The 17,932-nt window shown below is 44.6% G+C and overlaps 1 protein-coding gene across 2 annotated transcripts in view; it reads right to left on the reverse strand.

Annotated features, from left to right (window-relative positions):
• CACNA2D4 (calcium voltage-gated channel auxiliary subunit alpha2delta 4) overlaps positions 1-17,932 on the reverse strand; it is a 179,740-nt gene that overhangs the window by 13,356 nt on the left and 148,452 nt on the right. The window contains exons 28-33 of one of the 2 annotated variants that reach the window (XM_059726514.1): positions 14,520-14,564; positions 12,539-12,601; positions 3,643-3,713; positions 2,721-2,796; positions 1,372-1,424; positions 365-420 (exon numbers count right to left, since the gene is read on the reverse strand). In XM_059726514.1, coding sequence (XP_059582497.1) covers positions 365-420; positions 1,372-1,424; positions 2,721-2,796; positions 3,643-3,713; positions 12,539-12,601; positions 14,520-14,564 — 364 coding nt within the window. Of the gene's footprint in view, positions 1-364; positions 421-1,371; positions 1,425-2,720; positions 2,797-3,642; positions 3,714-12,538; positions 12,602-14,519; positions 14,565-17,932 lie in introns of those variants that run through there. The other variant, XR_009461800.1, reaches the window with a different exon arrangement.

The following is a 17,932-nucleotide window of genomic DNA, read 5'->3' on the forward strand; positions in this document are numbered from 1 at the left end:
TGTGTACGAGGGAGATAACGGTGTTTTTAGAGTAGTTTCAAATGATCTTCATTAAATTCTGAGGAGACCTTTTGGTTTCATCCTGACTATGCTTTGTCAAACACTTCCACAGGGGGCAGAGGCCTACAGCTGATAGTCTGTTTCCCACTGTGTAGAAAGCTTACTAGGACCCAATTCGAAACCTCAGGAGGGCATTAAATATGGTAATACTGGGTCCTATGGATTAAATTCCAATCCCAGCCTACAGAAGGGAGTGGGAAAGGGAGTTGTCCTGGCATTGGGCAAAACTCTGTATAATTCCTTTCCACTGGCAGTAGCTGTAACATTTATGCGCTATGGGGCAGCTGTATTCCTGCATACTCACCATCTGCCAAGTTGTCTGTGTGCCAGAAGCTACTCATGTTAAACTCCAAAAGGAATCTGTCAAAAAGAGCAAGGAGAGAGGACATTTTACAGTACTCCAGGCGGATTTGCATGTTAGAGAGAGATCTCTCACCGGCCTGGTCGTGGGGCTAAGAAGCACCAGTTCTGAAATGAGCAATATGAATTTTCTGGCACCAGCCAAAACCTGAGACATTCAAACCCTTCTGAGGGGCCCTTTACTGCCTCTGGTTTTGGGCTGAACTATCCACTGAGGAATGACTAGTTGTGCTTTATTCCACAAGCATGCCATACACAGTTGCTTGCCCAGTGTGAGCTTTAGCTCTGTGGCCTTGAGAGCTGAGAAGTGACTCTGTCACCTTTGAAAACCATCTGGGGCGCAAGGATTGATCGCTGCGACAAGCGGGCACCATGCATGCACAGTGACAGATGCAGACTGTGAACTACACTCTACTAAAGATGAGCTCAACTCGTGGAGGCTGAATCTTTTCTAGGGTTCAAGGGTGTCTGGATTCAGTACTTTAGTTGGGGCCCAATGAAAAAAATGGTCTGGGCTGAAACAGACAGACCTAGATATGCATCTGAACTCCCCCACAATTTGAGGGAAGGTTGAATTCAGTGCGTCTAAGTACCCCACTGCCCTTTACACTCCACTAGCATGTTTACATGACCAGATTAATTCTTCACCTCTTTTGAACTGAATACCTGTTCTCATGTGGTCATTTTCTAATTGCAGAAAGGGAGGGCTGTTTTGTGGGTAAAGGTTCCAAGAAAAGTGATAATGCAGGTGCTATTTCTGGCACTGAGTAACCTTGGGCAAATCATGTAACTACTCTGCAACCACGGTTCTCTCTGGTGCTGTGTTCAGGTCACACAGTGATGAATGTCAAAGAAATGTCTGGAACTAGGTCCTGCTAAGGGAACCTGTACAGGTATATTTCTTAGCTCTCAGCCCTGTTGACCCAGTCCTCCCAAGCCTTTCGTACTCACATGAGGAAATCACTTATCAGCCACTTCAGTGTAGCCAGAAAGGCATAAATGGGCTGGAGAAAAAGGAAAGCAAAAGAGAACATTAATATCTGGTAACAAAAATCCCCTTGCCCCAAAGTCCAGTTTCTTCCACTATCCAATGCTCTGGAAGACAAGCTATGTCAGTCGATAGGAAATTTTCAAAATGCATCAAAACCCAGACAAATCTCTGCTACTCGTCACAGCGCCTTGCCTCCTTCCAGAAAGGGTCAGGAAGCTTATCACAAATGTACCAAGGACTTTGAAGATGTAATTGCTCAGTGATTCCTTTCCAGTCTGGATAATCTTGAGAGCTCAGAACAGGAGGGACATAAAGCTAAATGGGACTGCCTTCTTCAAATGTGTTTATATTCCATTTTTTTGGTACAAGCTGCAGTATTAGCAGCCTCCCACTGCCGTTAGTATTAGCTGCTATTGGTGATGCAGCATCTTAAAATATATCTTTCTTTAAAATGGCACTACATCTCCATGCAACTTTCTTTCCTTTCTCCTACAGACTAACCTAAGAAACGTCTAGCAGTGTAGTAATGAGAATTCATTGCATGTAGTTCTGTAGCCAGGTGGCTCTATCTCCCTTCTGCATCATAAACCATGTCCTATTCAACATTTGTGTAGGTGGTAAACCCAAAGTAAATGAGCAAGCAGGGAAGTGTAGTCTTGGTTGGGAAATAGCATTATTTTCCCATGAAAAATTCCACTGGTGAATGTTTTGTATTTGATGCATCTCTGCAACACATTTATGGCTTTTGTTGGGTGAAAACAAAACATCTCCCGCCGCCATCCCCCAAGCCATTTTTGTTCCAATTGTTGCAATCGGAACCTAAAATGTTTTAAAAATGTGTATGTTTTCAGTAACTAAAACCATACAAAATTTGTCCAGTCACATAAACATTTTCAATAAAACCAAAAGTGTTTGTCTATCTGGCTAAAAATTACAGACTTTTAAAGCCAAAATATATCTATTTATATAATATAGCCAACTTCTTTTAAAGCTTTCTGATGGAAAAAAAATTGACTAGTGCTAAAAACAGTATGCTAAAAAATTTCTTCAGTGCACTAAGTTTTTAAGGCATCAGAATTATCCTGACAATAAGCAGGTCCCTGTTTTGAATTAATTAATTAGAATAGGATTATCTAGTTGGCTTTGCAGTGGACTTCTACCAACTGATATCAGACTTGAACTTCCCAACATCTGAAAGAAAACACATTCTTATATCTTAATAGGCATGTGCTGTATGGCATTAATGAAACACTGGACCAGACTACCAGTGAATGCTAATGCAATGGGCTGACTGCAGAGAAATACATACACTCAGAAGAGGCCGGGCACCGCTGTGATGTTGGTAGTGGACTTTACACATTGCTTGATAATCATACAGCTGCACCCTATAAAATCAAAATGAAACAAGCACGTGGTCAAATATAAGAAATGCAACCACCTGTGAATTCTTTGCTCAAGCATGAGCTAATCTTTGCCCTACCTGGACTATATTTTTACATACAACAACTGCCACACCAGTTAGACAGACAGTCTGCCTAGTTCCTTTCTCTGACCCATGCTGTGTTCTTCAAATCAAGGCAGTTAACTGCAATACTGTCCCACAGAAGGAAGATTCTCCCTAACTTCAGATGGTGCTAAGTGTATTACCTGGAACATGAGGGTTATCATTTTTTTATTTACCTAAGTACCCCTAGATGTTGGTTTTATTTCACTGAAATATGTAATACTTTTTGTGGAGTGCATTGCAGTATTAGTGGGTGCAAAACCCAAGATAATTGCAGGAGGGCCACTTTCAACCCAAATGCATTGCCTCCAGAGGGGCAGTGCAGCTGACCAATCTGATACGGGCTCTCCCGGTATAATGAAAATTCTGAAAGGCTTGCACCTCGCAGCAAAGAAGCTTTCCATGTAGTACCTTCAGATATAAGGGCCTGAGCAGGAGGTAGTACAGAAGTGGTGCAGTTTGGGATTTGATGTATGCCATGATGTCTTGCAATAGCTGGTGCCAATTAGCATGGGAAGCAAGTAGTGTGTGGATACTACTAATGAGCAAGAAAGTCAATGAAGGAACTTTTGCAGGGAGACAGATGCTAGGGAAATAAACTTAGTCCATCTCATGCTTTGCCTCTCTGCTCTGCTTGCCAGGTGCATTATTTTCATGGGGGTAAAACATTTAATCCACACTTCTCCCACTTCCTGAAAGAAGGATATAAAGGAAAGTCACTACTTACTGACTAAACATTCCCATGTTTAGCAGTTTTGTCATTACTGAACCATCCACTTCACCAAAAAATTTTCCAGACTGCAATCAGAAAAGATTAAAGAGAGAGAGAGAGAGATCATTGGCAAAGCTTTCAATGCTGTCTACTGTTGCAATTAATGCATTTCTAGAAGGTGAAGGATCTATTGCCTGGTGAATACTGTTAACAAATAGGAAGGATTTTAAGGTGGTACCATTTAGGTTAGTTCTGCCTTTTATATCCCTGGCTGAGAGACATGAGAAGTGAGAACTTCATCACAATTTCCAGATGGTCTTTTACTCAGCTCCAAATAACTTGAAACCTCGAGAGGTGCCCCTATGGCTCCAGAGAGAGAGGGAGAGAGAAAGCAACAGAGATCTAGACAGATTCATTCATTTGAGGCCATTTCGTTCTCTTGTGATTTTTTTGTAAGCTTGTAGTCCTTGGATTTGAAGGTAGAAAAGCCTGTTCTGTTTCAGCTGAGATAACCCAGCTCTGCTAGCTCAGAGGTGGGAGCTGATTCAACCTCTCTGTGGTCCAGAAGGGACAGAGAATGGCAATATAGAAATGTAGGTTGCACATGTATCTACCTCCAGAGACTCTTTAAACTCAAAGGCAATTCTGTTTCCACTTACTACTAACTGTAGCAGTCACTTGTGGGTATGTTTAAAATGGTCAGGTTCCGTGTCTTTTTTGCTGCCAGCTGTCCTCTGTGTATTGGATAAAATTGTAACAAAATACCTAAGTATCCAGATGGTTTCTGGTCAGTTTGCTGTGTTCATTTTTGGAGGGTTAATCTCCCTGTAAAGCTGAATGCTTGTATCTTATAGAACCATTTCTCCAGCATGAGGGAATGTGTCCTTCTCCACTGAGAGGCTCTCAGTTATTAAGCAGCTAATAACAGATGAGGATTAATTCTTCATGTCTTTGAGCATGACCATTTCCATTAAGAAGTTCCAAAGGGTCATGTGACATGCATCATCCAACATGAGTAATGTTTAGTTTTGAACTACCTCTCAAGTGTCACTAAGAGCCTGCTCTGTTTGGTGGAAATACCAGTACAGACACTTGAAGTCAACCTTCACGCAGTCCAGGGAGTCTGAGGAAGCTGTAACTCTTTCAGCTCACTGGCTCTTTCAATCTGATTATAGTGGTTAGAGATCCATCTGCTTACATTTAATTCCATTCTGTAGTATTACTAGGAGTCAGAGCAGTGGGATTTAACACAATATAATCTGCAGCTGCCATTGCAAGGTGAAAGGCCTGTTGTCGGACTACAGGTGGAGCCTGCTTCATTTGGGGAGATCAGGCCTTGTTACTTAATTCCTTCAGTGCCTCCTAAGCATGAAGAGGTTCCATTCTCATGTGTCTAAATGTACTGGGGGCCTTAGTGCAATTAAGCATAAGGGCTAGGAAGCAAATCCAGAAAAGCAGCAATGAACTGGCCTTGCAGCACAAAACTGAGGATCAGACTGGGCACAGTTTCAGGAACTGAGTAATAACATGAGAAACTCCATTCTTAGCACCCCATGAGATCTTTTGTAGAGTGCCAGTGAGGAGATAAGCAGGCATGAGAAGACAAGTGCAGTTTCAGGCTCCTCCCTGCTTGGCTGCTGCCCTAACCCACTGCCCAGCCCCTTTGCAAGGAGGTAAACACTGTAATAAATACATTTGTCTTCGAAATGGGGTGCTATTTAATTTAGAAAAGGTATGGAGAAGTGCCTCGAGTCAAATGAGGACTGTTTTGAATCAAACAAGACTGAGAACAACTCCTATGGGTACTTGCAATTTCAAAGAACCAAAGATTTTGGAGTCATTATGATCCTTTATTCTGACATCCTGCAAAACATTGGCCATGGACTGTAACTATGTAACAGCAGGCATGCTTTTATGTCTACCTGATGTGCACACCATAATCTTTCACACACATACAAATGTACATGCACAGGAAACCAGCAGACATTTATAGGCCACATACTTTGTGTGTGTACACCTGGGGTAGTTTGTATACACATCTTAGGTGGATGCAAGTGTCACAAGCTCATCTGAGGGCATCTGATGTTGAGTCTACATCCAGATGTTCTGCTGTGTTCTGGAAAACTATTCAGGGTATTAAATAAACCTGCCTTGTTTTTAGACAGAGAAATGGCTTGCTGGTATGTGTTGGAAATATGTTACGGCTATGTTATGACAGGCCTCAGCAAGCAATGTGCGAAGCTACTGCTAGACTGCAGGGTTGGGGTGGGAATTACTTTTTCCCATATGCCACATGAAAGCCAGTGCCCTGCAATGGAACTCCACAGGCCGTCCTGAGACTTGCACCAACAAGGTATAACTGATACCTGTACCTGCCAGGGGCTCACCAGAAAGAATAAGTCAAGGGATCTGTGTGGACCCTATAGCCCTACCTCGTTCAACCTACTGAGTACCCTTGACCACAAGACTCCCATACCCACAACACTCAACCAAAGACAGCTGCCCTTCAACCTCTGCTGCAGTCACACTTTGTGACTGGGTGCTTTTCCTGTCTCCCTCCCTCCCACAGCCACTCATGCACCTGTACCACCCTCACAGAATCACTACAGGGAAACAACTGAGGAAGAAGGCAGCATTAGAGAAATACACTCAGCCAGTGAGGGGAGAATGAGATGACAGAACTGAACTGTGAGCTGAGAGAGCTCAAGAGACTTCCAATGCTTAGTGCTGCCTTAGGCACCAGCCCTAGCTGTAGGTGTGTGTGTGTGTGTGTGTGGGGGGGGGGGGTGTTGGTAAAACCCACATCATGTATCATGGGAGTGATGAGCAAACACCTATAGAAACAAAAATGTTAAATCAAATGCAAAGCAAAACAATGATGCAACCATGGCAGCAGCATTGGCTGCAGCAGGCAGGGAGGGCTGTCACCAATGTGTGCATGTGTTGGGAGGGGATTGGGTGAGTCCACTGGGGCAACTTTACTTCATGGTTTAACAGCACCAGGAACTGCTTCCTAAACACAGTTTACATTACAATACAGTCCATTCCTAAGACTCAGCACTCAGTTTGTTGGGTCCTCTGTCCCCTCCTTGCTTTTGAATTGTCCTACTAGCCCTTTGCACACTCCTGAAGGGTTCAGATAGGGAGACTTATCTCAATTCAGATCTTTCCAGTTCCTCACCAAATACCTAGCTCCCCACTTATTAAGAGTCTGAGTCTATACCTTTTGTAGCTTTTAGCTGTCATCTAGCTCCTGGCTTCCTTTGGGAAGCAGTTTACTAGACAGCCCTGGATCCCAAGCCATGGATGCCCTCCTTCATGCTTGGACATTTATTCAGGGCCCTTTTGCTATCAATGCAGGTTGCTCAGTACTTGGATTATGGATGGGGAAATAGCCCCTACATGAAGTGGAAGGTAGGGTGGAGGAAGGGTGAGGCGGTAGCTTCAGAATAAAGCACAGGAAAAAAGCAGAAATCATCTTACAGCACCTGGAGTAGCCATGGCAATTCAGTCCTACCTGCTTACGTCATCCCTGTAAGAACATATGCACTTTGGCAATTCTCTCTGTTTTTATTGTGCAATGTACCCCAGGAAGCATCACACAGTTGGGAAGTTCTGTTGGTTATAGGCCTGAAACCAGGTCCTTGGCTACCTGCCTTGGAGCAAATACGGGTGGAATAGGAACCAGGGCCCAGCACTGTTCCTACTGGAGTAGAAACAGTCTGTGCTGCCTGGAGGGGCAGCTGAGGTTTGCAGAGAGCTTCCTCTTGAGACACACAGTACTATATGACTCACTGGAATCTCCTGCATGGGCTTATTCAGGATCTGATGTGCTTGTACTCATCCTGGGTTGTTTTCCAGGATGGGCACTGTGGGCAGGATTTTTTTCCTGTCTTTTACATGCACACTGCTCTATCAATTTTAACTGCATTCACTTGCAATATACTGGTACCAGCAGCAGTTACAAATCATGTAAATGGACTAGTTAGTGAAGATAGGGCTGCAGTGTGGTGACCTGACTGACCTGTCCCTTCAAGAGAATCCAAAACTAGGAATGTCACTGGACTGGTATGAGGCCCCAACAGACGGTGCAGGCTATAATGTGGTGAGGGGCCACAGCTAGAGACCAGTACTGAGACCAGCCACAGTGGTGAGATGCATCCCATAGAGACCCAGCACCAGGAAGCCTGCCTTCTCCAGAACTTGGGCTGCTGATGTTGTGATGCTACTCCCTGTATGTTCTCCCAGTTCAAGTATCTGCTGCTGTGATAGCCATGGCAAAGGAAACAGATATAGGGAACCCAACTAAGACTCAGTGGGTGCATCTACACAAGACACTTTATTGCACATGAGACTAATCAAATGTGCAGTAAAGTGTAACCATCTACACATGCGTGGGATTTACTGTGCAGTAAATTAGCCTAATGCATCATTTGCTAGTACCAGGAAATACAGGTACTAGTTTAATGCCACATTAGCTACTGTGCAGTGGTTCCATTCAGGGGGCCCACTGGTGCCTGGATAAGCCCTGATGCAGAGCGGGGAGCTGTGTTGGCTTCTGGGGCAGCTGTCTCCCTGCCACATAGGGATCAGGACTGTCCCGAAAGTTGTCCTGGCAGCTGGGACTGCTGTATCCGAGCCACATGGAGAAGAACAGGTCCCGACCTCATCCCCATGTGGCCAGAAGAGCTGTCCTGGAAGCCGGGACTGCTGCATCCCAGCCAAGTGGAGATAAGGTCCCAACCTGATCCCCATGTGGTTGGGAGTGCTGTCCCAACAGCCAGTTTGGGACTATCTCTACGTGGCTGAGAGAGCCATCCCTACTTGGCAGGGACACTGTCTGCCAGCCATGTGGGGACCCCTCCTGCACATGTGGGGATTGGGATTGGCTCCTGTGCCCCCTACCAGCCCCAGGGCTGGCACTCAGGTGAGCCTGGAGCTCCCCTTGGCTGCTGCAGGCAGAGCAGAGCAGGAGCAGTCCTGACCTGGGCTGCTCCTGTCAGGTGCAATTTGCTCCTGAGAGAGGTGTACTGGTAGATGTGTGCCCCAGAGCACTTTAATGAGCCTGAATTTTCGGTGAAGAAAATTCAGGCTCATTGACTTCACATGTAGACATGCCCAGTAAGATGGAACCAAATGATCTGGGGGGAATAAAGTTCCAATCTGCATACAAATGGAGCAACTGGAATAGGAAGAAGTCAGTCAGCAGGGAGTTGAGGACTGGGAAGAGAAGCAGTGGTGAATCTCTCTCTCTCTTGGTAACAGCTGGAGAAGATGATTGCTTTGGGGCTTGCCAAAATACCTGATCTCGGAGTCTATCTGCATCATGTTTATAATTTATCCAAATCCACTGTAATTGCAGGTTTTCACTGGTTAGCTCTGCCAGAGAGTAGTTTTCCATAGCACCCACTTTCTGAAGGGAAATGTGGAGGAAGAACAGTTGGAATACAAGTTCCCAGAACAGACTTTCTCATGCCAAACAGCCTGCAGGCATCCTTTTGGGCAATTGGCTTCTCCAATGAACTTGTTTTTGTTTGTTTTGTTTTTATAACAATGGGAAGATGAGTGTGAGGAATTGGTTGATTTTTAGTATGAAAAATAAAAAAAAAAACCCCTTAAAACTGAGCAGGAGCATAGGGACAATGTTACAGAAATGGATCAAATGCCAGAGGCCTGCATCTTACCCTGTATCCCATCTGTGCCAGTAGCTAATGGTAGAGGCTTCAGAGGCAGGTACTGTATAAGACTTGCCAGAGTAGACTGTTATGGAAAAATCTACCCAAAGAGGAAATTCCTGCTCGACTCCCCTCTTAGCTGGTGCCTGTTTCATCTTCTAAAAGTATTGAGGGTTATCTTGTCTACAATCTCTATTTTTCACTTGGCAGTAATCATAGATGGTCTCATCAGCCAGCTTATGCCCATCCTGTTTTGAATTCTATTAAGTTCTTGTCCCAAATGACATCTTGTGACAGTGAGTCCTGCATGTTACCTGTCTCCTAGTTCTTCCTTTTCAGTGCAGTCATTATTTGTATACCACTACCCAGGTTGTATTTTATTTATTCTCTCTTTAAACTAAACAGTACAAACTTTCTCCATCCCTTCCCACATGGAATTCTCCCTGTGCTTCTCATTGTTTCTCCACTATCTCTGAAGTCCCTCTTTTTCTGCTGCATCTTTTAGAAGAGGGAGACCTGAACTGAGAACACTGTTTCAAGTGAAGGCATACCAGTGACTTGTCTAATGGTACTATACTAGCTTTGCTGTTGAGTTCTGCCTTGTTCTTTACACATCCTAACATTTTTTGTTTGCTTTTTTGACATGACTGCACAGTTGTTTTCACAGAGATGTTCAAAGTGCTGGCAAGGTTTCTTTCATGAGAGGCTACAGTTGAATTAGGAACCAGTAACATGTATGCACAGTTCAAATGATTCCTTCTAAAATGCATTACTTTGTATCTGTCACTAGTGAGCTTCCTCACTCTTGTCTTGTGTTACCTAAAGAGTGCTGTATTATCTGCTGAGTTCACTGTCTTGCTCTTCTCCAATCCCCTTGAAGCATAAGACCCAGGACACCCTTCTGCTACACTGAAATTGGATCACTTATTCATATTCTTCTTTTTCTGTCTTTTATCACTTTTGGATCTCTGACAGCAGTTTACTTCTTTTTCCATAATGATACAATTTCCTAAATAGCTGCTTGTGATGGACTTTCTCATGTACTTTTGGAAAGTCCAAATAAATTATATAATTGCTATTTCTTTATCTATCATTTTTGCTGACACTCTCAAAGAATTCAAGAAGATTAGCTGTATTTTCCTCTACAGAAGCTGGGCTGCTTTGTCCCAATCTTACTATGTCTGCTTGGGGTTTTAGGATGTAAAAGGACAGTTACAATATTTGCAGCTCTTCTGTCCTCTGGCATAATGGTAGTTTTAATTAAGTTTCATACTCTGTTAGCAGCTTAAAAAGTTCTATTCTCTAGCCCCTTTGTGCTGGCTGGTCCTGGTGACTCGTTGCTTTTCAGTTTATGAGTTTGTTCCAGAAGTGCCTTTTAAAATACCCAAATCTCTGATATGGAGCACAGAGTAGGTTTCTCTCTCTGCACATCTCTTGTGAAGACACACAAAGAAATCAGTTCATGCCAGGTATTGTCAGCGGCTTACTTCATTCATAGTCCCACTTCACTCAGGTGGGCTACTTGTGGACTAAGGTGCTTGTTCTTCAGTAGGTGAAACAGGAATAGACATTTTTTCATCAGTGCCTTATTTCTTTTTACTTACTCCCTTTATTTCTTGATAATCCAGTGGATCCATAGATTGTTTTACAGGGCTGTGCTTATAATTTACTTAGAGACTTTACTTCTTTATTTTTAACCTTTAGCCTTTTGCCCTTCAGATTTCCCCTTGTCCCCACAAATTTTTGCCTCTATGTACTCCTTTCTCCTGACTTCACTTGAGCTGGATTTTAATCTCCTGCAGGATGCCTGTCAGGCTTGAGAACCCAAGCCCTCCTGCTTCCTTTTCAGCCTAGGGGGCATGCCTTCTGGCTGGGACTCTCTTAGGTGATGTTTCAGTAGTGTCCATGGAAAGTACATGGTTTTCAGTGTCCTTACCTTTGACATAGATTTTTGGGCTAGCTTCTTTATCATCTTTAAAAATCCCTGTTCTAAGGCTGGGTGTCATTGCATCTTCTGGACTCTCCTTTCCCCAAGGATGTTGAACTGAATTATACCATGGCTGCTCTTCCTTGGTGATCCACCTTGAGTCACTTCAAGAAGCCTCTCCCTGTCACTTAGGACCGGCTCAAGTGCAACCTCCTTTCCTGTTCACTGCATAATTAGCTGCTGTAGTCACTTACTGTTGACGAAGTCAAGAAATTGCATCCCTGACCCTTGTCCCACTGTCTCTACGTGAGGAGATGAAGTTAGCCCATTTATTTTCAACCAGGCTTTCAGGACAAGCAACAAGTCTTTGTTGTGACTTTCTTTTCTCTTTGTAGGAAGAAACCAAGCCACCTCAGATGAAAGAAGCTTTCAAAAGCATCAGCCAAGTGAGAAAGTGATTGTGGCAGCCTGGGGAAGAGCAACAGGTGCTGCCTGAAGAGAGGAGTCTCCAGCTGCTGCTGCTTTGAAATGTGCACCCTCTTTTGTTCCAGGTTTGAAGTTTTGAGGAGTTGGTGAAAAGACATTTGAGTTTGCCCTGCTTATGTACAGTAGGCCTGTCTCATGCCTCACCCTCTGCTTACAAACCAAGGGGATACTGCCCTGTTCCCCTTAGAAACCTGTGCCCTTCACAGCTCTGACAGGAAGCTGAGCAAAGCATCCCAGAGCCAGAGTAATGTTAATGCTTTGCACTTCCATAGCACCCTCCCATCAGAGGAGCCCAGCACATGTCACAGATACAAATGCATTCATTAACAAATGCTCCCAAGAGCCCTAAAGAAGAGGGAGATATTACTGTCCCCATTTTAAGGATGTGGAACCAGAAGGACTTGAGCAACTTGGTCAATGCTTTACAGCAAGCCGGTCCCAGAGTTGGGAAGATAACTGAGATATCCCAGCTCCCAAACACCTGCTCTTACCTGTTTCAACCTCTGCGATCCACCTGCCTGCCAGGAGGGGCTCAGCTGCAGCCTCATGAGGGGCTCAGCAGCATAGCTGACAAACAGTAAAGCCAGGGCATTGACATCCTGCTGCACAGCTGTTGGCCCTGAACACCCTCCCCACCAGCTCTTTTATCTGATGTACAGAAAGAGGAAAGAGAGCAAGAGGCATCCAAGGGCAGAGGTCCCCAACCCTGTTATAACCCATTTTAGGGTAAGAATGGTGCTGGATCCCCTACTGGGCTGTGCAGAGCCCAGCTCCTAGCATAGCTCTTCTCTCTCCTGAGGTCTGCATCTATTTGCTGTCTTACCTCTTTGGATCCTTTGGAAATGAGGATAAACCCATTGTTATCAATGAGGAAGCAGTTCACAATCTGCAGAGATGAGAAGGAACTGTCATTAGAGATAGGATTTAGCTGTACTTGGTCAGATGCTGTTCCTAGCCTGTCAAGTGAGGTAGGACACATGGTTCTCATTTCTTGCTCTGCCACTGACTTGCTGCATGACTTTGCCATGTCACTTCCCCTCTCTGCCTCCATTGTGCAGTTTAGCTAGTATGGGAAGGGTCTGCCTCTTACTGCTTCTGGGTATGTGGGATGCTACTATAATAGAAATAATATTTAAGAAGACACTGCACCCCAGAGAGAGACAGCAGTCTTTGCCTTTATCCAGCACTTGCCATCTGCAGAGCTTTGTGCTGTGCAAAGAGTGGTGCATTAACTTCTCAGTGTCCTTGTTACTATTCCTGTTTTACGCATGGGGGAAATGGGAGCCCAGAGCTTAAAGGATTCTCCTGATGTCCTGCAGTAATCAAGTCAAGAACAGAACCTAGGGCTCCTGAAAAACAATCCCACTGCTCAAAGCATTAGAGGGCTCTGCCTCTTTCCACCTTTTTTTATAATAGTAAAAGATTCCCTGTTCTCCAGAGACAAAGAATCTGGGGCAAAGGTGGAAGGGCCTGGCCAGCCCCTACAGCACCACAGAAAAGGCCTAGCTATCTTTTATATTCTGTCATGTGCCCAAGTGTCTCAGACCAGGGCTCAGTTCAAGATCCAGAAAAGACCCTAAGTGAGCATGGAAAGAAGATCCTGATCTGAGCCCACTCTCTCTGGAGGATGCTTTCTCTAAAGAACACAAGTGGGTAGAACAGTGTGGGGAATCCCAGGGTGACACGAAAAGGAAAAACCTAACACACACTCCCCTTTCAAATCTCTCCTTCTGAGTAGTCACTGGAATTGGAGTCAGACTCAGAGCTCAGCATGGATCCTGGCATGCTGGACTCCACATCACCAAAGTAGTCTCAGCTGACCCCAGGTAGATAACACTGTAGTTAGGGAAAGGCTTTTACTGAAGGCTTAGTTCATCAGCCTGAGCATCCTCCCGGGATGGGTCGAGCACTCTTTGGTTCCCACTGATTTTGGGGGCACCAAAAGTCACCAAGACCTCAAATGATGAAATGAGTGCCTGCTATTTCCAAATGAGTTAGCTTTCTGCCTCATATTAGTGTTCTGCATTCTCAGTTTTTATTTAAAAACAAAACCAAAAAAAACCAACCCCCAAACCTAGTCGGGGCGGGTAGCAGTACCAGGAAGGGGGGGGACCCAACCCCAACCTCAGCACCAGCACCACCTGCCCCACCCGGGGTCAGAGCTGGGAGCCCCATGGCCCTGGGCAGCAGTTCCAGCCCCGTGGGCCCATGCTGAGCACCTGCTGCTGGGAGTGGGACTGGGCTCTCCCACCTGACCTCCACGCAGCAGGGCTCGGGGCTCACAGCTCCCAATGCTTGGGGCAGGGCCAAAGCTGGAGCTACCAGGGTGCAGGTGGGACCCACCCACCCTGGGAGCAATTCCCACGGCCTGTCCTGCCCTGCCTGGGGTCACAGCTGGGAGCCCCAGGCAGTGGCTTCAGCCACTGTCCCCTGGCCCCCACGTGGCCACCGCCACCCCCTCGCCTCCCACTCTGCATGCCACTGCCCTTCCACATCCAGCTGGAAACCTGTCCCTCAGGTAACCAGCACAGCAGCACTTATAGCTTACTGGCACCACCTGTTTTTCAGTTCAAATCCCTGTTAACTGGCATGAGTGGGGAATAGGCCATTCCCCACTCATGCCAGTTAACAGCGATTTGTACTGAAAAATGGGTATAAATCAGTAAAAAATGAATTACTTAAAAAAAGTCAGGGAATTTATCAGTGGGGGGAAAAAAAGGAAAAGAAAATCAGTAAAAACCGAGAATGCGGAACACTGCTCATAATCCTTGAGTAGACACTTGGAAGAAATCGGGGAAACTTACATCATCCTGACAGCTCAGTGGACACAGACCATCCAGGCCGCTGCACTGGAAAAGAACAGGAGAAATGATGTGATGATTGTGCCTCGTCTTACTATCTGCCCCTTGGCAAAAGGTCTACCATATTTTCTTGAATACAACATGTACTTCCCTGTCTGAAATTAGCCCTCCTCTCCCCCTGCACAAATTGAGGTGCATGCATTGAGTGGGGAAGCTGATTTTTTTTTTTGCCTAAAATAGAAGCACTCTGCTGTAATCCCTGCTACACAGTGCAGCAGCTCTGGTATTACTCTTCAGGCAGCTAAGGAAGTCAATGGCCCATTGTTCTTCACTTCGCAGGAGTTAACAATCATCTCTCCTACTTAATGGTCTTCTACTAATGAAGCAAACTTTTCTTAGGGGAATGTTGCCATCTTCTAGGGCTTTTGGTCTCCTAGGTCACAGCTGTTTCCAAAATCATAGGTCTGCCCATAGAGACCAGTCTTCAATAGCAGCTGCAGCGGTTCCCAATCTGTGGTATGCGTACCACCAGTGGTATGCAGACAACCTGGCAGTGGTACATGTTAACAGATTTACTATAAATTACTTTATATGACAAAAATTTGCTGATGGTACTTAAGGTTGAACTCAATAATTTCCTGGTGGTGCTTAAGGTTGTATCATTTTAAATTGGTGGTGTGCAATCTGTCAGAGTTTGGGAATCGCTGAGCTAGGGTTTTATTTAGTTAAGCAGGAAAGGCAGGGCGAATCAGCTGAAGATTAGGCTCTGTCCCTGCTCTCTGCAGCCATAACTCTGGATTTTTTTTTTCTTCACAAGGCTTTTCAAAAGCAAGGTGCATATTCTTTTTGGGGCCCTGAATATATGAAAAAATGTTATGAGAGGTGTGTGAAGGTTGATGAGTTAGCTGTGATTTTGAAGCACGTTGTGTATGTATGCCTGCCAAGAAGGCCAATTTATTGTTCTGCTTCCTACCCAGCGTTCAAGTCTTTGCAGTAATAATGAGAATTCTCCTTTCTACCATGTAGTATGAGCCTCTTTCAGTTTCCCTTACCCAGTCTGTAGTATCTTGTTCTTTGAGAAAGAACTGCTCTCAGATCAGCTCTGTGCATAGCGATAGCCAGTTTAATATAAAACTGGCAGAATCAAGCCCTCTGTGGTTGATAACAAAGATTATTGAACACTGAAAAGAAAAATGGCGGGTGTGCTTTGCCAGCTGATAACATTTATTGCACTTTAGTGCTGGATTATTTGAAGACAGCTTTTTTCTAAAAACAGCTAATGATAAAATAGGATGTGAATAGGATCCAGTAGCCTCAGGCACCGTCTATTTGTTTCACCAAGAATTTATGTGTACCAAAGCAGACACATGTGGGGACAGGAGGGGCTAAATGGTGAGTAAAAAAGCCCTTCAAGTGCTCATTGATTTCATAATCATTTTATGTTTGGAGTGGCTGCCTGTGTCTGTCTCTTTGTGTTAGTCTGTAATTTTTTTTTTCATTGGGCAGTGAGGGGAGAAAGCTGACACAGTGTCACCATTTCTGTCAAGGGCTCCCTTTTATTTGAATTCACAGGATTCAAAGCTGTCAGGTCCTGCCTATTCTAAGATAATACAGGCACCCTGTATTGTTTTAAAATAGTAAAAACATTGTGTATAGTTACAAAAACATCACCCCTTCTTATTTGGTTCTGAACAACAGGAGATAAATCTATCATTCAACCAATTAAAACACTTTAATTGACTGCTAATTCTCTGGATTACCCTGTAAACCAATTTCAAGAGACAGCCAAAGACTCCTCATGGCTTTGTAACACTGTATCCTTAATATCATGATGATGTTTCAATGGAAAACTGTCATAATATGATAGTGTAAACATTGCCTAGTCATGATAGGATTGTTCCGTCTTACAGGACAGACACAAAGCAGGTGGCGGCCCTATAATTCATATTGGGATTTGCTCCGATTTGTTTTGCTGAGAAATAGGGCCACAATAGCTCCAGAAGTTTCAGGTGAGCTGCCAAAATGAAGTCGGGTGAATTAACCCCAGGAATGGGTTTCAGCCAACTCTATGGGTGCCTATAGACATGTGGGGGTGCTGCTCTGATGTACTGTAATTACAACACGTCGGAGCAGACTCGATTAATTGAGTCTACTGGAGCATGCTAATTAGTGCGCTCCAGCAGCCTCTGCATTTCAAGTATTCAGCGTCCCTGTGCTGCAAAATGGTGGTGGAGGTGTTTTAACTAAACCTAGTTCAATGAGCTTTAGTTAAAGCACCCCCCATTGCCATTTTGAAGCACAGGATAATGAATACAGAAGCCACTGTGGGTGCTTTAATTAGAACAATTCTCAGAGCTGCTTTAATTACTGCCCCCCCTCCCCCCCCCCCCCCCATTCACTCCTGGAGCACATATGAACATGTCCTATACCTTTTAGGCAGACAAGGTTCTTAGGGTAAATTGTCTGCCTATGTCCTTAGACTAACACGGCTAAAACCAACACTCTCTATATCTTTTAGTTCATTGTGTATTTTATCTTAGGGTTGACATCATTTCTAAGATCTGCCAGCTCCACCACTGTCCAGCCATAAAATATCATTAGTTGATTAATAAAAAAAACAAAACAAACAATTATATTGGGCAATAGTGGATGTAACTGTGAGATGGGTCTAGCTAAATCCATAATTCAAAGACCACAAAGTGTAGGGCTGTTCAGAAGGGAGGAGATTGTTCACTGCAAAATAGAAATTAGTGGCAAATTCAACCCAGATGAAGGTTTCAGCTCTCTGGCAAAGGGAAGGTCTTGAGTTTTGGTTCAGGACCATCTCTACACACATATATGTGTATGTAAACAGATAGATATATGAATATGTGATGGGTAGGTATGTAGGCAGATATACAAGTGTGTCTACACACACGTAACTGTGTGTGTGTGTGTGTGTGTGTGTGTGTGTGCATGCATGTGTGTGCATGCACACGCCTATTGATGGGAACACAGAAGAGTTTTCAAGTGTACAGCTGCAAGGGTGGAGGCCACAGTGAAATTTGGTCGGAGGTAATTAGGGTTGTATCAATCCAGTTTGTGGCTAGCTGGAAATTGGCTCAAAACAGATGCAGCTAAGGGTCTTCACTACACACCAGCTGCTCCATGGTAACTGCTAATGTGCATGCTCTGACCTTGTGGTAAAATGCAGCGAAACCATGGTAGCTCAGCCCTCAGTGAAAAGGGTAATTTCAGTGGCCTGGCTTCCATTTACCATGTGGGCAGGCACCAGGACAGTTTCTGTGGAGCAACTGATGTGTGTCAAAGCTCCAGTCCCTTTTACCTCATGGCAAATAGTTTGTATGTCCAGACCCAAAGACTATTCAAATCCATGAGTACAGGAATAAAAAATGGGAGCCAGGTGAACCCAGATT

The sequence above is a fragment of the Alligator mississippiensis genome, chromosome 4, assembly GCF_030867095.1.
Source record: "Alligator mississippiensis isolate rAllMis1 chromosome 4, rAllMis1, whole genome shotgun sequence".
Taxonomy (NCBI): domain Eukaryota; kingdom Metazoa; phylum Chordata; order Crocodylia; family Alligatoridae; genus Alligator; species Alligator mississippiensis.